The following is a 17,550-nucleotide window of genomic DNA, read 5'->3' as shown; positions in this document are numbered from 1 at the left end:
CTTCCTCCTTCCTGAGAAGTTTCCTGAGATGCTGCTTTGACACTGCAGGGTCATGTGATCATGTCACCTCATAGAATCATAGAATCCATAGAATATCAGGGTTGGAAGGGACCTCAGGAGGTATGTAGTTCAACCCCCTGCTCAAAGCAGGACCAATTCCCAACTAAATCATCCCAGCCAGGGTTTTGTCAAGCCTGCCCTTAAAAACCTCTGAGGAAGGAGATTCCACCACCTCCCTAGATAACCCATTCTAGAGCTTCCACACCCTCCTAGTGAAAAAGTTTTTTCCTAATATCCAACCTAAACCTCCCCCACTGTAATTTGAGACCATTGCTCCTTGTTCTGTCATCTGCTACCACTGAGAACAGTCTAGATCCATCCTCTTTGGAACCCCCTTTCAGATAGTTGAAAGCAGCTATCAAATCCTTTCCCATGCCCCCATTCTTCTCTTCTGCAGACTAAATAATCTCAGTTCCCTCAGATGGGCATCATTTTGGACTGGTGGTATTTTTCAACTAGGAGGGCGTGGGGGGGTCAAACTGGGAGACAAAGGATTCCTGTCATAGCCAAATCCTATTTAAGGCTTAGAAGGGAGTTAATCTAGGTTCTTCTTCTCCACCACCTCCATGCCCCAAAAGGAAGACTGCTGAAAACACCTGGAGAAATAAAGGAACTAAACTGTGGGGGAGGAGGGCAGGGGCTGAGCCCAGGCGAGAAAGATCTCGCCTGTGAAAGGAATACCTGGCTAGTTAAGCTGCAAGCAGTGCAGTTTACCTTCAAGAAACTTTGCAGCTCCCAGGCAAGTGGGCTGAACTCATGCCAAACTGTTATTGTTGTGTTTTGGTGTAAAAGAGCTGCCGTTTAAGGATGATATTGGGGTTATATCAGCACTTGCTTGGGTGGATTTGGATAACCCATTCATGGCTTCACCACTCAGGAGTAGCATGGCCATCCCAAATGCATGCAGATAAAACCCCGATATCATGCACTCCCTAAATATGTATCTAGGAAACACTGTTGTCCAGAGGTCGGATTTCTCCCCCAAGGTCTGAATTCCGTGCATGGTATCTGGGGTTAGTTGCATACCCTGCAATCCTAAAACCTGCAGAGTTTTGTCATCTTTGCAGGAGAGAGAACTTTGCAGGCTCTCTCCTTCAATGCTTATAAGCTCTGCAGGTTCCTGGTACCAACAAACCCTGTTTCTCCAACCCCTGGATTGTTCCAGTGACCCCTGTTATGGGTTGTGCTGTGTGCCCTATATTGTCTGCATCACAGGAAAGCACAATGCCTACCCATGAGGCCTCAGAGTGCAATACTCTCCCAGAAGGAAAAATTTCCACATGGCCCCACATGGCAATCACCTATGGCTCATTGTTCTCCCGGGTTTATTGAGGAGTTCGCTTCTAACCCTGCTGCTTTCTCTGTGTGTGGCAGGCTTCTCCGAGGAAGAGGAGGCCCAGAAAGACAAAAAAGAAAGTGAAAGGTAAGCAGCCCCTCACCCCACAGCTGTGGTGGCAGACTCAGGCCCCATGCAAAGCAGAGAAATAGGGTCCATTCCCCGACCTGCCTCCCCTCTTCCTGCGAAGGCGCAGTCGTGCCCAGAGTCGTGCAGAGGCACTGGCTGGGGCTCCGTTCACAGGCTGCCTCTGAAATCTGGGGCAATAGGCTGCTAGGAAGCAGAGGGTGCCCAAGCAGCTCAATGTCTCCTTTATGTCTCACTTCTGGCAGCTTTTGGGTGCTGTGAGGAAGAGCTGGAGGAGGCTTCTGCATCCCCAGAGACGTGGTAAGCAATGCCCCCCTCCATGAATCTGCAGTGGGTCAGTCCCCTCCTTTAGCGCCATGCAATTCATCCCCACCCAGGGGCAGTAGCCCGAGTAATCCCTCCCCTGCCCCGACCTATGTACCACGCTAGCAACTCTTCTCCTTTAGATTCCTGCAATTCATTCCCACCCAGCAGAAGTTGCCATCTCTAATCCACCCCCACGCCTCGTACAGTGGGTCATTCCCTTCCTCGAGCATCATACGATTAATTTAACCTGGGGCAGTGGTGGGGGGGGTAGATTGTGTTGATTGGACTGGACCATCCTCCCCTCCCAAGAGGGGGAGAAAATGTTTTCTGGGAGCAGCCCCGTACACTCCTGGGAGGTGAGGTGGAGCGGTCAGGAGGAAGGCTGGCCTTTCTGGTATGGTGAGTAGGGTGAAAGGGATCCAGCAGCACTTGTGTAACAGCCCCTCCTCCAGTCCCCCGGCATGGGTTCCCAGCAGGATTTGAATCCTGGATCTTCACCTCTGCAGCATAAAGCACCCCTTAGAGCTGAAGAGGTAGCTGCATTAGTTGGCAGCTATAGTAATAATAAAGGTAAAGGTAATAATTGGAAATCTACCAATCTCCTAGAGCTGGAAGGGACCTTGAAAGATCATCTAGTCCAGCCCCCTGCCTTCACTAGCAGGACCATTTTTTGCCCCAGATTCCTAAGTAGCTTTCTTAAGGATTGAACTCACAACCCTAGGTCTAGCAAGCCAATGCTCAAACCACTGAGCTATCCCTTCCCCCCAGTAGGCTGTTATCCTATGTTTTGATTAGCTTCTGTGGGGGGCACATGACACACACGCTGCCAGTAGGATACACTCTCACCTCCTCAGCACTAGCAGGGCTCACCTAACAATCCTGCTAACCCCAAACCAGAACATCCAAGGCCCGGGTATTGCAGGGGAGGAGGCTGCCTCAGTGGATAATGGGACAGGGAGCCTTTCGGTGCCGCCCCTCTGGGTAAAAGAGGGCCTGAGGGCAGGGCCTGCACTCAGCTATCTGCTCTCTCTGTTCCACAGCTGCCCTGTGCCCCTGGAGAAGCTCCCCTTGGCTCAGCGCCTCAGGCTCGTTGAGAGGAGGGTACAGGACATGGCCAGACACCTGGATGAAGTTCTGATACCGTAAGGCAACTGACCAGGGGACACCAGACTGGGGGCTGGGTGGGAGGGGAGAGTGAATGTAGAGAGGAGGGAGCAGGGAAAACCAGACACTCCAGGATCCTAAAATAACAGGGAAAAAGCCACTAGGAGGCTTTAGCTTCCAAGGTGAGATACCAGTGAAAGTGAGGTGAGGGATTATCAGAAATTCAATGCAGAGACTACAAGCTGGGGTTGTGAGTAGGATCAAATCCTTCTGTAGGGCAATATCTGCCAGCAGGCGACTGTCTAGAACCTGCCCGTGCTGTGTTTGAAGGAAAAAGCAATCCAATGACACCCTGTGAGGGGGTGTCCACTCCACACAGCACTGGAAGGGGCTCAGGTGGACAGGCAGGTCCATGAACTCCACAGAGTGCACCTGCAGGAAGAGCCGGGGAGCAGGGAATTGATCCCAAGCAGGCTCAGCTGGCAGGAACAGACGGGGCCTATAAAGCCAGGACGCTGGCACCAGACAGGGGCTGCGGCTAGGAAAGGGCAGCCCCTCCCTGGGAAGAGGGGGGAGTGTTTGGAGCTGGTGCACCCAGAGCAAGGAGGGAACCAGGAGCAGTAGGAAGCAGTCCAGGCTGGGAGAGGAAAGCCCAGAACTGCTGGGTTGAGGGTCCCTGGCCTGGACCCCAGTGTGAAGTGTGGGCCCAGGTTTCCCTACCAGCCCCCGAGGGCAAGGCATGGACCGGCGGGGCAGTGAACAGGAAAACTGTCTGGGTCAGTGTGGGAGTGACAGTGATCACATGCGACAAATGGAAGGGGCATTGACCTCGAGAGCTAATCCCCAGAGTAGGCACCAGACAAGCAGTGAATGGGACACAACGTGATACACCCCAAACATGAGTCATCAGTTGGGTTCAAATCCAGGACTTTCAGGACCATAGCACAGACCTCCACCACCGGAGAAACTCCATTAACTGGAAGCAATGGTAGGTTGTTAGCCTCTAGTGTATCAGCCATTAGAACAGGACAGTTTTCCAGTGGGTTAGAATGTAAGAACATCAGAACAGCCAGACTGGGTCAGAACAAAGGTTCATTTAGCCCAGTATCCTGTCTTCCAAAACTGGCCAATGCCAGTGCAGCAGAGGGAATGACCAGAACAGGGAATCATCAAATGATCCATCCCCTGTCGCCCATTCCCAGCTTCAGACAAACATAGACTATGGGCCACCATCCCTGCCCACCTTAGCTAATAGCCATTGATGAATTTATCTAGTTCCTTTTATAGTTTATAGTCTTGGCCTTCACAACATCCTCTGGCAAGGGTTACACACACATGCTCACATCTTCCTCCCCCAAACCAATTGTTGTTAGCTAATCTTTCTATTAAAATAGCAGTAGATCCCCGATCATGCTCAAGGCCCCATTGTGCTAGGTGCTGCACATGTGCGTGTGACGAAGGGGTTATCATTCTAGAGAAAATGAATGCCAGCTCCCCCTCTCAGTCCTTCGTCACCCAGCTGATGTCCTTGTGTCAGGGTGTGGTGTGCAATGCATGCCTAGGCACTGCCCCATTGCACTACTGTTGGAAGGCTGTGACCAAGCCCTGCCTTTGCTCAGCAGGGCCATGTCCCATCTGTCCCTGTCTGCTCTCTCCCACAGGCCAAGTGTGTCGGCATCTGGGATGAGACAGTTCTGCTATTCCTCCATGGAATCCACCACCTCTCCCCTCTGGAGTCCCAGCTCCTTTTCCCTGAGAGAAGCCTCCATGACTTGGTCAGGGCCCCTCTGCAACACAAGGGAGACCATGACTGTCGCAAGCTGGGAAGGATCCACTCATCCCATCCAAGCCCAGCCTCTCCCCAGGCCCCCTGCCCACAGCAGACGAGACCGGCGAGAGCAGAACATAGGTCTGGACCAGATGTCAGCCCATGGCTCAGACTTCAACATCCGACAGAAGCATCTGCAGAGCCAACTGTGGGCTCCACAAACCCCCATCCCGGGGGAGCCATTGCTGGGTGAGCAGGACACCAAGCAGCAATGGGAATTCAACACAGATCGGCCCGAATGTGGATTTCCAGCAAAGGTCCCAAAGCCCCTGAGATCCGACACCAGGCCTCAGCATGCACAGGAGATCCAGGAGCCATGCGTCTGCCCCTGGGGACCCCTGCCCCAAAAGGTCCACAGGATCATGGCATCCCCTGATGCCATCCTGGCCAGGTTTGTGCCCACGGCGGGGGTCAAGCTGCAGGATCACGTGGCTCAGAAATGCTCGGAGATCCAAACGAAGGCTTTTCCTAAGGTCGTGAGAGAGTCGCACAGAGATGCTCCCCTCCTGAGAGAGACTGCCCTGCCTGGGCCACTCCGCCGCCCTAGGGAGCCAGGCAAGCACAGGACAGCGGCATTCCCAACGATGGGACAACAGCCTGCCCACCCCATCGAACTCCACATAAGGCGTGAGCATCTCATCATGCAGAGGGGGCTGCCCACCCTGGATCCAGAGCCCCCGGCAAAGTTCCCTCACGCCGTCCAAGCCAGGGGAGCCAGTGTGGAGTTCAGTGAGATGGAGACCGATTTCCTGCAGACAGGGAGGCAAAGCACAAGCTCCTCTTCTTCCACACGTCCTCCAACGCCAGTGGAAGATACCACCATGGAGACGGGCAGGAATGATACCGCGGCAGGAAACCAGACTAACCCAGATCGCTGCACTCTGCCAGCAGGGATGGATCTGACATCGCCACCTCCAGGAACCACAATAGCAGAGAAGACACTCGAAGCGACACTCCAGATTTATAGGAGCGAGTTGAGAAAGCCCCTTACCAGTGTGTGTGACAGCAAAGGGACTGAAGAGAAGCTGGAGCTGCACATGGAGAGGAAGGTTACCTTGTGAGAAGGCTCCTGCCTGGGGCCAGGGGCACAGGCAGGTGAGGGCAGGGCAGATCTTCCCAGGACCCAATGCCACCAGGTTGCCCCAGAGGCCCCAGGCTCTGAGCAGCTAACAAGATCCACCCTTGACTCTCTCATTGCTGGGCAGGCTGCACACGACCTGCAGATCAAGCACCTGACGGAAATGTTGAGCAGCTCCCGCCCCTTGGTGGCCCAGGTCTCAGTTTGCCAGCAGTGCCGCAAGGCACATCCAGGAAAGATGAAGGGTAAGAAAACTCAGAAGGAGACATCTGCTGAGCTGCATGGTCTTCGAGACATCATGGATTCACATGGGTTCGATGGAACTGTGAATTCAAAGCTCTCCAGGGACCAGCCGCCAATCAAAATCTGCAAGAAGTGCAGTAAGCTTCGATGGAAGAGACAAGCTGGCTCTGCAGGTGCTGACTTGCCCAGAAGATCCCATGGAATTCCACAGCGATGGACTCCAGGAGACTCCTCAGCATCTGACATCAACCACAGCAAGATGGGAGTGCTGTGGCTCCTTCCAGCAGACAAGAGCAAGGCGCAGGATGGCATGGGGAAAACGGCTCCCACCAGGCAACCAAAGATGGTGTCCGTTGCTACGAGTACAACAGAGCTTTTGCAAGCTGGGGAGAAAGCAACTGGGAGTCCTGACGGTTCTCCCCCAAAGTCACCAAAGGCCTCCAGACCTAGGACACCATCTCCTTCAAGGAGCAAAGTTCTCAAGCAGAGGTTAATGTGCCTCAAGCAAATCTTCAGCAAGCTTCAAAACAACGTGAAGTCCCGAATGTTCAAGGACTCTCGTTCCAGAACACCCGACACTAAATTTATAAAGCCACCCTTTTGGAAGGCAAGGGCCTCCAAGGGTGTCCGGTTTCCATACTACTGAATCCCACCCTGCCAGCATGCCCACTAACAGAAGGGGCCCACAAATTCCAACCTCTCCCTATCATCCAGTGGGTCTGGTAAGCGTGGGCTAAAGTGGCTGAGAAGAATGGCTTGTTGTCCTGGGACACAGAGACGTATGTATAAGAGACTCTCCTTGGGGTATCACATTTAAACCCAGATTCCAAGATGAAGGGGGGCCTGGGGGCTTGGATGAGATTGAGGGTGTGGCTAGCTCAATGGATTTGTTACTTTACCTCCTGCGGTTCAAGAATCAATCCTTCCTTCAAGAAGAGCTGATACTAAATTCACAAAGCCCCCCTTTTGGAAGGCAAGGGCCTCTAAGAGTGTCCAGTAGTACTATTAGGGCCCTAGCGTCAATCAAACCCAAACCAGCCCCATGACCCCTAAAACCCCGCCCCTCGACCCCTTAAACCCCACCCGCCTCTCAGCAGCAGCCCCATCCATGGGGGTATTACTTCCGGGGTCAAGGTTGACACATGACTGGAAGCAAAGTGTGTCATGTGACCCCTCTAAGAACTCCTCTCGCTGCCCTCTACCAATCAGGAGGGGTTTCGCCCCCATAGGCCTGCCCCAAGAGGTGATTTGACCAATCAGGGGTGTTCCAGGGTGGGGGGACCCATCCAGATGTGGCTTGTGTGATCCCTCTAAGAACTCCTCCCAATGCTCTCTACCAATCGCGATGGGTTTCGGCCGCATAGGACCACCCCCAGAGCAGATTTGACCAATTGGTGGTGTTCCAGGGCGGGGTGACCCGCCCAGATGAGGGCCGTGTCACCCTTCTGAGAACTCCTCCCAGCACCCTCTGCCAATCAGAGTGCAACACTATCACCCCATAAGTCCCAGCGCCGGGGCAGAAGAGGCCATCTTTTACCAAGGATGCGTGCTTTAGAAATCATGGAAACATGGACTCCTTCACCACCCCTGTGAGCACTTTGGACTTTGTTTTAGCCCTGAGGGCCTTTGGACTTGTGTGGAGAAAGCGCTACATCAGCAACAGTTCCCACGAGGGCTCTTTGACTCAGCCGTTGATGGATACGCCCAACCCGAAACCCAAACTCTCGTGAGGCACCCCAATGAGCATGAAGGCCTCTCATTGTTCGCCCCACTAGAGGTGGAAGGCGAACACAGCTCGGGGGAGTCATCGGAGGACAAGGTGAATGGAAAAGACATTGCTCAGGTAAATGAATGATTAAGAAGTGACTGTTGATGATGGGGTGTAATGGGGTTAGGAACCGGGGGTGGGGGGGTTGTGTATGTTTAAAAACAAGCAGTGGGAACTTACACTGTTTCTTTTCTGAAAATCTCTCAACAGCTTGAGGATGCCTTTCTAGAGGACCCGCAGGCCCTGGACAGCGTTCCATCAAGCAGCGAAGATGAACCGGGCTCTCCTTGTTTTTGCTCAATGCCGATACAAATTGTTGAAGAGGACTCCGAGGATGACAGCTATGAGGAGTTTATGAGGCTTGGCATGGAACTAACTGAGCCAGTGCCACGTCGTGAGCATAAAAAAGTCATGCGGACTATTGTATGTGTTGCTGTTTATGCTGTCCTTAATCACTGCCTTAGGGAAAAGCTTTCTGAAGATTGTGAGGGCCGTGTCATAGATGTGCCAGCCCAACGGCGCCATGACTGTGTGACTTGGACTTCAGTAGATATAAACTGCAAGCTCTGGGGCCTGTGTGCTGAGCTGTATTTGGAAAGCTTATTAAACACTGTTCTTGCCATAGGTTATGCTATGCAATGTCTGTGCCTAACGCAAGAACATTTAGCGTAAGGGGTGATCTTGATAAATGCTGTGCAATTTAGTGCAGACCCTGACCGTGTTTTAAAGAAAATGACCAAACCGGAAGATGCCTGTGTCACATTATTGACTTGAACTGGGACCGTATAGAACATGGTTGCAACCAAGGTCCTGTAGTGGCACCAAATCTTAGGTAAAGGGGGTCATATAAGGGGTCTAAGACCAGGTTATGGGTTCCTGGTTATGATTATGCTGTCTGTATGCGTGTGTCATTTTGTAGTTGAAGTTATGAATATTGGCTCTATCTTGTCTGTATTTCAAACTTATGCTATGCTTCTGGGTGACATCCCAGATGAGTTGGTGTTAGCTCTGCCTAGCCTGCTTGATGGCCCATTAAGGACCATCAGCTACACAACTGACCCATTGAGAGAAGGCAGGTGCGCCTTGTAAGTCAGCAAAGTATGCAGGGACTTGTCCATATGACTCCAAACTCCATTTTGCTTGTAATTTTCCACAGTAAGGACAAAGAGGTGTTCTTACATCTGGAAAAGACTATAAAAGGCTGATGCCTCATCTCCATCTTGTCTTCAATCCTGTTTCTTACCTCTGGAGGGACTTTGCTACAAACTGAAGCTCTGAACAAAGAACTGATGGCCCATCCCATCTGGGGATGTACTCCAGAGACTTAATTTAAACCTGCAGTTTATTCTATCCCTGCTACAAGCCTGAACCAAGAACTTTGCCATTACTGTATGTAATTGATTCCATTTAACCAATTCTAGCTCTCATCTGTATCTTTTTCCTTTAATGAATAAACCTTTAGATTTTATAGATCCATAGATTCAAGGACTGGAAGGGACCTCGAGAGGTCATCGTGTCCAGTCCTCTACCCTCATGGCAGGACCAAATACTGTCTAGACCAGCCCTGATAGACATTTATCTAACCTACTCTTAAATATCTCCAGAGATGGAGATTTCACAACCTCCCTAGGCAATTTAGTCCAGTGTTTAACCACCTTGACAGTTAGGAACTTTTTCCTAATGTCCAATCTAAACCTCCCTTGCTGCAGTTTAAGCCCATTGCTTCTTGTTTATTCTTAGAGTTTAACTAAGGTGGACAAGTTTTCCCCCTCCTCCTTATGACACCCTTTTAGATACCTGAAAACTGCTATCAGGTCCCCTCTCCGTCTTCTCTTTTCCAAACTAAACAAACCCATTTCTTTCAACTTTCCTCCATAGGTCATATTCTCAAGACCTTTAATCATTCTTGTTGCTCTTCTCTGGACCCTCTCCAATTTCTCCACTCTTTCAGTACCTGTTTCCCCTCAATTACAAGGTTTCATCCTGTGAGTTTATCGACGATGAAACCGCGTGTGTGTCTTCGAAGCACGCAAAAGACCGGTACTCTGTCTCGGGCAATACCAACGTCTTCATAGCCTGTTTCACCACCGCTTATGCCTGCTTAGAACTATACAACCTCCTAGACAGGTTGCAAGAGTGGTGCCTGTACCATGACACTGTCTTGGTGATATTTGTGAAAAGGAAGAGTGAGTGGAATCCCCCTCTGGGGGATTATTTAGGGGCAACAACCGGTGTTATTTTAAACCATCTCTGTAAACCATTTTCCATACCTTCAAAGAATTTGAAGGGTTAACATCAGCGGGTCTGGTCTGTATAGTTCTGTGAAACTCTGGTTGTAACTCTTAAAGTCAGGTAACACATCAATGTAGGAAAAGGTATTATGGGCTGTAAAATATCTCCACATCCTAGTTTTTAAAGTTCTGTTAAATCGCTCTACAACCCCTGCTTTGACTTCATTATTAGTAACAAGATGGTGAACTCCATGCCACTTTAATAATCTGCTTAAAGGTTTGTTTAAAAATTCTTTCCCGATCGGTTTGTAATTTTGAGGCACGCGACCTTTGCTGAAAATAGCTTGAAAGGCCTTGGATACCTCAACACCCGTCTTGTTTTTAGACCTAAGACCCAGGCATATTTGGATAGAGTGTCTATCACTGTTAAGATGTACTTAAAACCGCTGCTGCATTTGGAGAACCGGTGCATATCCACCAAATTTGCCTGCCATTGCACATCCACATCTGAAACAATGGTCTTGTTTCTTTTAAAATGTATTCGAGCCGGTTTGTGTAAAGTGAAAAAAGAACAGGAGGACTTGTGGCACTTTAAAGACTAACAAATTTATTTGAGCATAAACTTTTGTGGGCTACAGCCCACTTCATCGGATGCATGCAGTGGAAAATACAGTAGGAAGATCTATAGCTATATAGATATACACAGAGAACATGAAACAATGGGTGTTACCATACACACTCTAACGAGAGTGATCAGTTAAGGTGAGCTATTATCAGCAGGAAAGAAAAAGAACTGTTTGTAGTGGCAATGAAAATAGCCCATTTCCACCAATTGACAAGAAGATGTGAGGAACTGTAGTGGGGGGAAAAATAAGCATGGGGAAATAGTTTTACTTTGTGTAATGGCCCATCCACTCCCAGTCTTTATTCAAGCCTAATTTAATGGTGTCCAATTTGCAAATTAATTCCAATTCAGCAGTCTCTTGTTGGAGTCTGTTTTTGAAGGGTTTTTTTTGTAATATTGTGACTTTTAGGTCTGTAATCAAGTGGCCAGGGAGACTGAATTGTTCTCCGACTGTTTTATTAATGTTATAATTCTTGACGTCTGATTTGTGTCCATTTATTCTTTTATGTAGAGACTGTCCGGTTTGGCCAAAGTACATGGCAGAGGGGCATTGCTGGCACATGATGGCATATATCACATTGACAGATGTGCAGGTGAATGAGCCTCTGATAGTGTGGCTGATGTGATGAGGTCCTATGATGGTGTCCCCTCAATAGATATGTGAACAGAGTTGGCAACAGGCTTTGTTGCAAGGATAGGTTCCTGGGTTAGTGTGTTTGTTGTGTGGTTGCTGTAGGTTTGGGGGCTGTCTGTAAGAGCGGACTGGCCTGTCTCCCAAGATCTGTGAGAGTGAGGGATTGTCCTTCAGGATAGGTTGTAGATCCTTGATGATGTGCTGGAGAGATTTTAGTTGGGGCAGTGGCGGATTAACAAATTTGCCGCCCCTAGGCCCTCAAAATTGCTGCACCCCCACGCACCAGCTCACCTACCCTCCCCCACGGCAAGCCCGGGAGGGAGGGGGGAGAAGGGGAGTTGTGGCGTGCTAGGGGGATGGCGGCGGTGGAGCAGAGATGATCTGGGGCGGGGAGCGGTTCCCACCCCCACCCCCGGTTTACTCCCCGCACCCGCGGGCTGCAGCTCACCTCTGCTCCACCTCCTCTGAGTGCACCACTACTCACTTCTCCCTCCCTCCCAGTGCTTTCGCGTGGCAAGCCTGGGAGGGAGGTGGAAGGAGGGAAGCGCGGTGCGCCTGGGGGAAAAGGTGGGCCAGGGATTTGGAGAAGGGGCAGAGTTGGGGAGGGGGGGTGAGCAAATTTGCCGCCCTAGGCCTAGGCTTTGTTGGCCTATGCGATAATACACCGCTGGTTGGGGCTGAAGGTGATGGCTAGTGGCGTTCTGTTACTTTCTTTGTTGAGCCTGGGCTGTAGTAGGTGACTTCTGGGTACTCTTCTGGCTCTGTCAATCTGTTTCTTCACTTCAGCAGGTGGGGATTGTAGTTGTAAGAACGCTTGACAGACATCTTGTAGGTGTTTGTCTCTGTCTGAGGGGTTGGAACAAATGCGATTGTATCGTAGAGCTTGGCTGTAGACAATGGGTTGAGTGGTGTGGTCTGGATGAAAGCTGGAGGCATGTAGGTAAGTATAGTGGTCAGTAGGTTTCCAGTATAGGGTGGTGTTTAGGTGGCCATCGTTTACTAGTGCTGTAGTGTCTAGGAAGTGGATCTCTTGTGTGGAATGGTCCAGGCAGAGGTTGATGGTGGGATGGAAATGTGTAAAGTGTAAGTGTCCTTCTCTGAAAGCCAAACTCTTACCTGTCTTCTATTTAAAGTTTTACTATGCTTTCTGGCCACTTGAGAAAGAGAGTTCACCCCGCCGATGCTCCCTACTTCCCCGGCAATGTAATATATTTTCTTTAACAGAGCTGCCTGTGTAGAAATGACTGTTACTGGTACTGTCTTTTACTAACACAAATATGAAGGGGGACACATTCATATTGACATATTTAAATAAATAAGTTTCATTAATTGCCTGGTTTAACACGACCTTTTACAGCCGCCTGTAAAATGGACACCACGACCCTACCATAAGGGAGTCTGAGCTGGTTCATTCTTCCATTTTGTCCTTTTCCGGATTTTCCTCTTGAGATCTGTGTCTCAGACATGAGCGAAACAAGCTGATGCATGATATATTTACTCCCACGTAGTGGTGAGCTGGAGCCAGTTCCCACCGGTTCGCAGGAACCGGTTGTTAAATTTAGAAACCCTTTTAGAACCGGTTGTTCCAGGACAACCGGATCTAAAACAGCTTTTAAATTCAACTAAAGCTCGGGCAGCTATCCACCTGGCCCCCGGCCCCAGCTCACTTCCTTCTCCTCCCCTGAACGCTCTGCCCTCCTTGTCCTCCCCCTCCCTTGCTTCCCGCGAATCAGATGTTCGTGAGAAGCCTGAAACAAGCAGCAGGCAGGTAAGCTGGGGGCAGGCGTGAGGAGGGCTCCAGAGAGGCATGGCGCAGCCCAGTCCGGCTCAGGCCGAGCGGCTTCCTCTGGCCTCACCCCTGGCCTGCCCCTGGCTGAGCGCCCCTGCTCAGTCCTGGCCAAGCTCTGGCCCCAGTGGCATCGGCCCGGTTCGGGTCCTGCTGCGCCAGTGCCGGTCCCGGCCGAGCGGCTCCGAGCCGGCCCGGCTCGGGCCCCACAGCATCGGTGCTGGTCCCGGCCGAGCGGCTGCGGCTCGGCTCGGGCCCCGGGCCCGTGGTGCTGATCACGACCGAGTGGCTCCGCCCGACCTGCGCACCAGCCCGGTCCAGGTCCCGGCTGAGCGACTCTGGCCAGCTCGCTCAGGCCCCACAGTGCTGGTCCCAGTCCTGGCTAGCAGCTCCTGCCCGGACCTCGCGGCACCGGCACCAGTCCAGGTCCCGCCAAGCGGCTCTGGCCGGCTCGGCTCGGGCCCCCTCAGCGCCGGTCCCAGTCCTGGCTGAGCGGATCCGCCGCTGCCGAGTGGCTCCAGGTAGCGGTAAGGGGGCAGGGATGGGGTGTTGGAAGAGGGCAGGGAGTTTGTGGGTTGTGGGGAGGGGATAGGGGTTGGGGCGGTCAGATGGCAGGGAACAGGGGGATTGAATGGAGGCAAGGGTTCGGGGGGGCAGTCAGGAAGGAGCAGGGGTTGGATGGGGTGGTGGGGGGCAGGAACAGAGAGATTTTCAGAAAAGAAACAGTGTAAGCACCCCACTGCTTGTTTTTAGATTTACACAACCTCCCGGTTCCTAACTTCATTACACTCCATCATCAACCGTCACTTCTTAATCATTCATTTACCTGAGCGACATCTTTTTTGTTCACCTTGTCCTCTGGTGACTCCCCTGAGCTGCGTTCGTCTTCCACCTCTAGGGGGGTGGACAACGAGAGGCCTTCATGCTCATCGGGGTGCCTCACGAGGGTTTGGGTTTCAGGTTCTGGCATATCCATCAACGGCTGAGTCTAAGGGCCCTCGTCGGAACTGTCGCCAGGTAGCGCTTTCTCCACACAAGTCCAAAGGCCCTCGGGGCTAACACAAAGTCTGAAGTTCTCACCAGGGCGGTGAAGGAGTCCATGTTTCCATGATTTCTAAAGCACGTGTTCATGGTAAAAGATGGCCTCTTCTGCCCCGATTGCTGGGATTTATGGGGTGATAGTGTCGCGCGCTGATTGGCAGAGGGCACTGGGACGAGTTCTTAGATGGGTGACATGACCCCCTTCTGGGCAGGTCACCCCAGCCTGGAACACCACTGATTGGTCAAATCTGCTCTCAGGGCGGAACTGTGTTGCTGAAACCCATCGTGATTCGCAGAGGGCAGTGGAGGAGTTCTTAGAGGGGTCACATGAACCACTTCCGGCTGGGTCACCATGCCTCGGAACACCCCTGATCGGACAAATCTCCTCTCAGGTTGGGCCTACGGGGGAGAAACCCCTCCTGATTGGTAGAGGGCAGTGGGAGGAGTTCTTAGAGGGGTCACATGACACACTTTGCTTCCGGTCGTGTCCTCCTTGACCCCAGAAGTAATATTCCCATGGGTGGGACTTCAGTGACAATTGGCCGGAGCTTAAGAGGTCAAGGGGCAGGGTTTAAGCGGCCAAGGGGAGGGGTTAGGGTTTGATTGATGGTAGGTCCCTTATACTATTTCCGGTTTCCATACTACTGAATCCCATCCTGCCAGTGTGCCCATTAACAGAAGGGGGCCCACTAATTCCACCATCTCCCTGGCAACCAGCAGGCCTTGTAAGCATAGGCCCAAGTGGCTGAGAACAATGGCTTGTTGTCCTGTGACACAGAGACTGATGATGTTATTGACTGTGATGTCCGAACAAACCAGCTTCATGACGTCCTGGTGCAGACAGTAGGAATGGGAGAGGACATTGGCTCGAAAGAATCGGAACTGTTTCAGGAGAAAGGGGAGTGGAAATATTACTGCCACTGCTCTTAGCATAAACACCAGTCCCATCTTGGCTATTCTCGGCAGGGTTAAGATGGAGGCATATCTCAGCGGGTTACAGATTGCGATGAAGCGGACAAATGCCATCAACAAGAGCACAGGATTCAATTAATTGCAGAGAGTGGATGAAGAACATCTGGGCAAAACAAGCATCAAGGCTGATCTCTCTAGAGTTAAATAAGAATAGGCCCGGTATCGTCGGCATGCTGGCTATCAATAAGCCAAGGTCTGTGAGGGCCAACATGGAAAGGAAAATGTACATGGGCTCATAGAGGATTGGATCTGTTTTTATAATGAACAGAATGACTGAATTTCCTACTATCGAAATTTCATACATGAAGCAGAAGAGGACAGAGACCCAGAGATGTACGCCTTCCTGCCTAGGTATCCCAGTGAGAAGGAACACTGCAGGTGTGAATTTGGTGTCATTGACAGTTGACATACCATACTGGGCAGGTCCGAGAAGTTTTGAACTTTCCTTCCTGAATGGAAAAGAACAGGAATGTAGATGGTATTTAAGGAGACATCTTTCTGCTCTGAGTGCAAATCTAGGATTCCCAGAAGCTCAAGGAAGATCAGAAAAAACATAGATTTGGATTTACACCCCCAATAGGATATGCCAGTAGGAAGATAGGCACTGCCAGACTGTTTCAGACCTGCAGTCCCTCTAGCCCAGTAAGCAGTTACACATGCGTCAGGGGAAGATGGAAGAATCCCTGCAATAGGGAGCTGGTGAGATTGACTGCTCAAGGGAAAGTTTCCAGGCACCCACTAGTTAGACATATTTTGTGGTGTAAATCCAGTCCCTCTTTGAATCCTGCTAATCCCTTGGCCCCATTGATATCTTGTGGATCAGAGTTCCACAGCCTACTGAGCACTGGGTGAGTTTGCACAATGACATTCACACAGACACCCTTTCTGGCCCTCACAACTTCAAAGTGTGGCCCATTGTATCATGACAGGTGTGTAAGCACATATGGCAAGTGCATGGTGAAATGGTCATTGTGTTTATCTGTCCTGTATTTGCTATTCTATAAACGTGTTTCATTGCCCCATTATATACATTATGTTTTTATTTTCTTCTGCTCCTGTGAGTTCAAATTATGCCGCTGCCTCTTTGCAAGCAATATGGGATAAATTTTCAGGGTATGGTTCTGAATTCAATAACGGCATCGCTCCAGCCATTGCGCGGGCAGCCCAGGGCCCAGTCTGTGGAGTGGGAGAATGGCGGATTTCACCCCGAGAAAGGAGGCTGGCATGAGCCTGACATTTGGGCCCTCAGAAACCAGAGAAGGGAAAGAGATGAACATAGCCCTGTAATTTGAGGGTTTCTTCAGGCAGAAGTGCTGGAGCCTTCAGCCAGTCAGGAAACAGAAATACAGGCAAGTCGTGATCTTAGCACATTTAACATGTGCGAAATTCAGCCTTTGAGTAGATGGTGAAAATAGGGGAAAAAAAGAAAAGTTACAATATAAAAACTGCATCTTTAGTGCGGCGATTCTTCTGCCATTCAACTCAATGAGTGTTTCCAGTAGACGGGTTTTCCCTTTATGCACTAACTCATGGAACGGAACTCCTCGTGATAAGATGAGACTTGCTTGTATGCCCACAGAGCAACGCAGCTTCTGAATTCCTGCATCCACAATCAAGTCAAAGTACATATACCTATATGATTTGGGGGGCGTAGTCACTGATATTCCGTGGGGTCTCTTCTTCCTCAGCCCCTGGCAGGATTAATCAAAGCACATGGAACGTCTAAAAATGGGACTTCCTTTGAGAAAATCGTTACTTGGGGCATCAGGGTTTTAACACTGCAAGTCTGCTTTGAAATGTCAGATTTCTGTGTAGATTAAAATACTCACCAAGTGGAGCATGGGCAGATGTAGTCATCGGAGGCTGCATGGGCAGCAGGCATCTGTGTCTGCATAGGGAGGCTACTGTCTTTAAGAAGCCTGTCTGCACATTCCTTGGGGCCACTTATTAAAGCAGGGAACCTCAGCTGCTTGGCTTCGTGTGCACCCAGCTTTTAACCCCTTTCTGTGATAAGCCAAGGGCAAACTGCAGGAGGCCAAAATCACAGGGGATGGGGTGATGCTATCCAGGCTGGATCAGCAGTGGCAGCCCTGCTTTGCAGGCTCCCATTCCTTATGGTTCCAATCAGTCACAAGGAAACCTTAAAAAGGGCAGGCTGGGAGTGGTATAATGATGTTTAGTCACAGGCTGTGGATCTCGTTGAAATAAAATATAATAAAATAGTAATTATTATAATATAGACCAGATTTTTCCCCAGCAGTTTCAGGGCAGGCCAGGGAGATTCCACAAGGCTCCGTGATATGGAAATTTCCTCAGATTTTTCCAGGAGAGGAGGTCCCTTTCTTCTCTCTGAAATGGTGTAAAGGTGGGACCAAGGACCCAGGGATCTCCAAAAGTTATGCACAGATCTCAGTGATCCACTGGAGCTCAGCCCACTCCACTCCACAAACC

General features: G+C 50.7%; 1 protein-coding gene and 1 pseudogene across 1 annotated transcript in view; both read left to right on the top strand.

The window, feature by feature from the left end:
* The window catches only part of LOC120401667, a 30,911-nt gene extending 24,143 nt beyond the window's left edge, over nucleotides 1-6,768 (top strand). Inside the window, exons 2-3 of the mRNA XM_039531860.1 lie at nucleotides 4,555-5,569; nucleotides 6,757-6,768. Coding sequence (XP_039387794.1) covers nucleotides 4,577-5,569; nucleotides 6,757-6,768 — 1,005 coding nt within the window. The 5' untranslated portion in view covers nucleotides 4,555-4,576. The remainder of the gene's footprint in view (nucleotides 1-4,554; nucleotides 5,570-6,756) is intronic.
* A 6,339-nt stretch (nucleotides 6,769-13,107) lies between these two features.
* LOC120401602 overlaps nucleotides 13,108-17,550 on the top strand; it is a 6,413-nt pseudogene continuing 1,970 nt past the window's right edge.

Source organism: Mauremys reevesii, linkage group 1 (assembly GCF_016161935.1).
Source record: "Mauremys reevesii isolate NIE-2019 linkage group 1, ASM1616193v1, whole genome shotgun sequence".
In the NCBI taxonomy this organism is placed as follows: Eukaryota; Metazoa; Chordata; order Testudines; family Geoemydidae; genus Mauremys; species Mauremys reevesii.
This window is presented reverse-complemented; position numbering and strand designations above follow the sequence as displayed.